The 6,235-nt window shown below is 34.9% G+C and overlaps 1 protein-coding gene across 1 annotated transcript; it reads left to right on the forward strand.

The window, feature by feature from the left end:
- Positions 1 to 4,457: 4,457 nt before the first annotated feature.
- LOC138310854 (uncharacterized) lies at positions 4,458 to 5,987 on the forward strand. The gene has a single exon (XM_069252184.1). It carries the CDS (start codon positions 4,458 to 4,460, stop codon positions 5,985 to 5,987), a length of 1,530 nt encoding a protein of 509 aa, XP_069108285.1.
- The last annotated feature ends 248 nt before the right edge of the window (positions 5,988 to 6,235 follow it).

Genomic DNA, 6,235 nt, shown 5'->3' on the forward strand with positions numbered 1-6,235 from the left:
TGTTTTTTATCGTTCATTCCTTACATCTTTTTATTAAAGAAATTTGGAATAAATATTTACTGTAAACCAACTTTATTTCGTGGCTAATAAATTTTACAATTTCCATTTCAAAACAAGTTTGCGAAGATTATTTTTCTTTATATTTTAATGGAAGTAGTCTACATATAAAGCTTCGCGAATGTTCTTTGAGCACAAAGTTTGCGAAAGTAATTCGTACGCGAAATAAAGTTGGTTTTCACTAGTTTTATAGCATTGGTAAATGCTATCAATAACAAAAGTCATCTAAAATGTAGTATTAATATTCTAATATAACGTCTGCTTTTGTTTATACGAATACTGTATCACAATGAGATGTTCGCTATTTTCATTGTTGCTCTAAAACAACGAATGCAACAACAAAGCTTCTTCAATACAAGAAATTTTCCACGAATACGCCACGTTATACAGTATTACTGTATCTTCAGCCAAAATTGCTACAAAGGACACCTCTATATACAGGACACCTGTCTACAAAGGACAAACTCCTAAACACCATTTGGTGAAAATTACTATATAATTGACCTCTGTTTAAAGGACACCTATCTATAAAGGAAATTCTTTTGGTGTACTTTGTAGACAAGTTTGCTGTTCAAAGTCGGTTAGCAAGTTTATATTTCGATTTCGTACATTATACCGTGTAGTTTGTTTTTACGATTTAAACGCGATAATTACATTTCCACGAAATAAGAGCGGTCATTTAACGTCTGATATTTATTTTTGGATTTAAAAATGATCGCCTTTAGGTCGAAAAGTTCTTAGCATCCTTATAATGTGGGACCTGGAAATTGTACATATGATCATACTGACCCTCTGGACCTGAGGGGTGGGGGCCAAATTGATCAATTTGGATATCTCTATACAAACGATTTCTGCCCTGCGCCTAAGCATGAGATAAGCACTCATATTGCAATAGTAGCATCTTTATAGGATGTGAATTCAGAACTTTACAAATGGTTGGACTGACCCATAGAAGGAAAAGAGGATCGGAGTCAAAGGGGCCAATTCGGCATATTCAGAAGCCAGGCATGCAATACCAATCATATTACATTCTAATTGGTTTCGGATTCAAAATTGTACAAATGATTGGGTTGACCCGAATCACATTGGAGAATACCACATACACTTGTGCCAACAGAGGCATGAAGAAGCCAGAAGAGGTTTGGCAGAAGCTGTTGATTGAACATCTTTCTGACTATTGCAACAACGAGACGAGGTGTAGTTGAAGCTTGCATAGACAAGTGTTGGCTCGTAATCGTGGGGTCATGTGTTAAGGTCAAAAGATCAAATTGGACCACACACACACTTGGCGAAACCGAAACAGTTATAAATGTGGTAACCAGACGTTTAGCAAAAGGTGCAAAGGAGTAGGCATCTTATTGGTTATGTCAGCGACCAGATGAGGCATTGTTAGAGCCTACGCTGAAAAGCGGTAGTCGTGGCATCCTGTGTTATACCAGAAATGATTCTGTAAGACAGAGGCATATTGAAATATTATTATAGAGGTAAGTGTTTTATTTTAACACACTGTATCAAATCCTGCTAGTACGGTTCCCAGTTTTTCCTTCAGATGACAACATGGAGATGAGCAGAAATAAGCCAGATAAAGGAAACCCCCTTTAAGTGCACTTGCTAGAGACGTTCAGAACATCATATACTAAGCCCAATGACTTAATCAGTTTAGCTGGCCGTACACTAATACAAAATGAGTCATTGGTTAGTTGATTTTGTATGATGTCTTATTAGCGCCAAAGGGCAACATTCCTTATGCATGGATAACTTTAACTGACGTAACTGTTTCATTTGAGAGGTATTTTCAGTCTCGGTCACACGATTCCCTCAGTAAAGGTCTTTAACGAGCCGTATGATATACATATATAACGTTATTTTGAAATTATTAATTTAACGTTCATTTATTCTTTAATTATAATATTGATCTCATGATTATGCAGCACGGTAATGAAATGGAATGGATTACAGGTGTTATATGCAAATATAATTTTTTTTTTATTTAACGACGGCTGATTGTATGAGAGCTATTAGTAATATCATTAATAGAACACGCACGGTACACACACACACATATATATATATATATATATTTTTGTGATGTTATACATATGTATACGAACAGAAGGTAAAGTTATCATTCTTTATCTGTGTTTGTAAGAGCCATCTGTGTTGGATCTCGGCGGGTTCAAGCCCCGGTTTTAAGGAGAACCTTATTTGATACTTCTCAGTGAGGTTCAGTCTATATCAACAGGTTTGTATCTTTTGATTTACATATTACTGTACATTTATATCATATACCATATATAGTAATAGCATTAATAGAATAAAAAATAATATACCATAAATATAATCATTGTTTCATGTGTTTTGTTCTCTTATGAAAATTTTAATTCTATTTATATTTTCGATTTATCACAATGCATCATACTGAAGATATCAATAAGATATAAACCTAGGGATATAAAGGTCGGTTTTATTAAAATTTAAAAAATAATTTATTTTCAACAGTTATTTAACAAAGTTGTCAGATTAGAACAAAATTATTATTACAAATTTTCGCACCTCTTATATAAAGTTTCCTATTGAAACTGAACGATAGCCTGGTATCCAAAAAGAGAATAAAATACGTATTAAATTTTGTCATGTAGATATCGGAGATGAATTTGGTACTAAAATAAATATTCTACATTTTAGAATTGAACGTCTAATAAATATTTGCAATGTTCAAGTTTTGAAAAGTTTTGCAATTTTTCAATGAAGAGTAAGATGTTATATGTTGATACGATATTAACAAGCACGAAAATAGCAATTTTACTTATCATACATTCAAATGAAAGGGTGCGTTTATTACATTTCTTTCATATGTTGAGCATTCACTAAATTATGAATCAAAGTTACCATCTGATCCGGAGTACGTACTGGGAACACATTGAAGTCCTTTGGCATTCATAGAAATGATGAAGGTGTCAATCTGTCTATTGTATGTTTCTACAAAATTGTCAAGTCCACCAGGCTATGGGGCCATTTATAAAGGCTCACGTAAATCAAACACGGTCTCATACATAATTTAATTTGAGATATTAAGTTATTCCCTTCTTTCCTTCCCAATTCTTTGTTCTTTATTTAATTTTCTCTCTCCCCCTCCCTCTCTATCAAAAAACTTAAACAAAGTAATTATACTGATGAATGAAAGAATGGCAGAGTGAAAGATGTTCATGAAAGATAACTATATTTATATTTCATGATTATGTAATTAGTGTAAAATTGATATATTGTTTGACAAAAAAATAAGAAATTATTAAAAAAGAACTCTTACTGACAACCGCGCATTTAAATTACCTTTTTAAAAGTTATTCGCAAATTTTCTGAATTCGCGTTGGAACTCTCCCAGCTAAAGTACATGGCATCTATGGCATCTCGCTAGCGTAAGGTCGTTAATAGTAACAACTATAGCAAAGGTCGACTTGATATATTAGGAATCAGCAATGTTTATATAAATCAATGACAATAGCCTATGTTAGTATATCTATACTACATACATTAACATTATTTAATACAAGTCCATTGTTTGGCAAACCTCATTCTGATAATGTGATTCACCTGTTACGATAACGGTTTCAGTGATATATGACATTATGTAAATGCATATCTCTACCTTATATTTAACAATTCTTTGTATGTTTAATAGTCTGATATATATGTATATCAAAGCATGTTTAAAAAATATGTATATAATATCACGAAACTCACACAACACATATACGGGGAAAAAACGTTCAGTGTAATCATGACACAGGATAAAACCAAAAAGCTAAATCGTGTGTGATCGTTCTGTATGAAAACCCGTCTGTCCTTGGCCAATTTTCTTCTGAGTTTGACTGACACGCTTTGAAGTAAAGAAATGCAATTTTAGCGACCATTAAATCATTTTCGACGATTTGACATTGACATCCTTTCAGCTATGTGGTGTATTCAGAACAAGTTATAGTTATGCGTGTGCAATTTTAGTTTTTGCTAGCAGTTTTGTCATTTCGATCGATCAAAATAGTTAATTCAAAGGAATAGAGATGATTAAAGGTAAAATGTGTTATGTCAAAGATATAAAGAATGTTCTAGTAAAATAGTCTCAGGGAAATATTACATGTATCTTGAAGAACGGAAATTGTAACATTTTTACTAAATTAAAAATGAATTATGGAACAATTCAATTGTGAAGAAAAGAAAACGACAAAGTGAGAGGCTGCATGACATTAATCACACGTAATATGTGCATTTTTTTTATTTATACGCACAGATAGATTCAATGAGAATTAAAGAAAGCCACAATTTCCACAAATCAAGGATGATTGCTTTTAAACAATTCCTTTTTTTTCCAGGATACAGACAATACGGATAGTTCTGATACCAACATGGCAACTGCTATTTTGAGAACAGTAGAAGATCAAATTACATGCACAATTTGTCTCGAAGTCTTTCAAGAGCCAAAGGCGTTACCATGCCTACATACATTCTGTAAGAAGTGTATCAACAACTACATAATTGGAAGAAATCATCCAAATCGGAGGAAAAGGGAATACGTTTGCCCCATATGTCGGCGACCTGTTAGTATACCTGCGCATGTCCGGAATAATCCGGAAGTGTGGGCAGATCAGCTCGAAAATAATCACGTGGTTATTTCTATGATCGACGCTTATAACAATGAAAAAGAAAATTCTACGGAAACCTGTCAGGATCATCCCGAAAATAACCTTGACCTTTTCTGTATCGATCATTTGAAATATATATGCGCCCTGTGTCGTGAACGTCACCAACGGTGTCATAGTGTAATAACACGCGACGAGGTACGAGAGTATGGAAACAGACAGGATGAGGCTAATACAAAAGAATCACCGATCGAGGAAAGTGATGGTCATGACGTAGACTCTCTCCTCCAGCAATGCAATTCGATTGAAGATATGATAGAACGGCGACGCAGTGGGTTAGAAGTCCTGGATCAGTCAGAGGAACACATGCATGAAGAGGTGAAATCACTAAAGAGGAAAATTGAGGAAATGATGAGCCATCACAAAGACAAAACAAAATGCACAACAAAGGAAACAACTCAAGATCAAGATCAAAACAGATTAAAACATCCAGTGGAAAGTGCAGTGCAGACCCTCCAGATTCCTTTCCAAGGAAAACCATCATGGATTACAGGTATATCGATACTACCCTCAGGGAAACTTCTCATTGTCGACCACATAAATGCAGTTGTGTCTGTGTTCAGCCTTTCGTTACAATTTTTATGTAAAACAAGCATCTCCCCAGCACCCTATGACGTAGTACCCATCTCATTGATGCAGGACTCGGTAATGATTTCTATCCCAGAATCCCAGGAACTGATGAAGTGTGAGGTGCACCAAGATGGCGTTGTGGAAGTCGGGAAAAAGCTCAAGACTAATATTGCCTGTAAGGCAGCTGCGTCAGATGACAGAAATGTAGCTATTTGCTCTCATTCTGAGCTTCAGATTTTTGAAACCGATGGCGAAGTGTGGATGATTGTTTTAGACGAATCGTATCTAAAAACGAAGTTCACGTATATAACAATGACGTCATTAGAGAAAAAAGTGTTCATAACGGATCAATCATATCACGATCCGCATATCAGGTGCCTCGATTTCGATGGAACAACCCTTTGGAAAGTTGACGATGGTCGAATAGGTGTTTCCTCTGGGATTTGTGCATTGGACACATATCTTATGGTTGCCTCGTGGAATTCTGGGAAGATCTTCACTTTGTATTTCAACGGAAATGACCTGAACACATTAATTGACAGTACATTGCTGAATCCATGGAAACTACATGCGTCTACCAGACAGAAGAGGATTTGTGTTTCTCAGCATAAACACATATTATCGGAAGAGGATAGACGGACAGTGAAAATGCTACCTATGGCATGATATTAAAGTCAATATAAGCATCTTGAAAAAGTACAATGGAACGCGGTTATATTGCCGGGGAAAGGGAAATTTCTTCAAATTACCCTGACAGATTCCAATAAAACCAAAGAGAAAGTCGAAGGATGTGCATGAGCAGGGATTATAACTTCACTCGATTCAAGCTTTATTCTAATACGACCGATTATAAATCGTTCAAGTCGTTATCGAGGGCAATACTAAATCAATAATGATAAATAGAACATTTTACA

Source organism: Argopecten irradians, chromosome 16, assembly GCF_041381155.1.
Source record: "Argopecten irradians isolate NY chromosome 16, Ai_NY, whole genome shotgun sequence".
In the NCBI taxonomy this organism is placed as follows: domain Eukaryota; kingdom Metazoa; phylum Mollusca; class Bivalvia; order Pectinida; family Pectinidae; genus Argopecten; species Argopecten irradians.

Bases quoted from the DNA above. Each gene is read 5' to 3' on its own strand.
- LOC138310854 (XM_069252184.1), top strand. From the start codon at position 4,458: ATGGCAACTGCTATTTTGAGAACAGTAGAAGATCAAATTACATGCACA.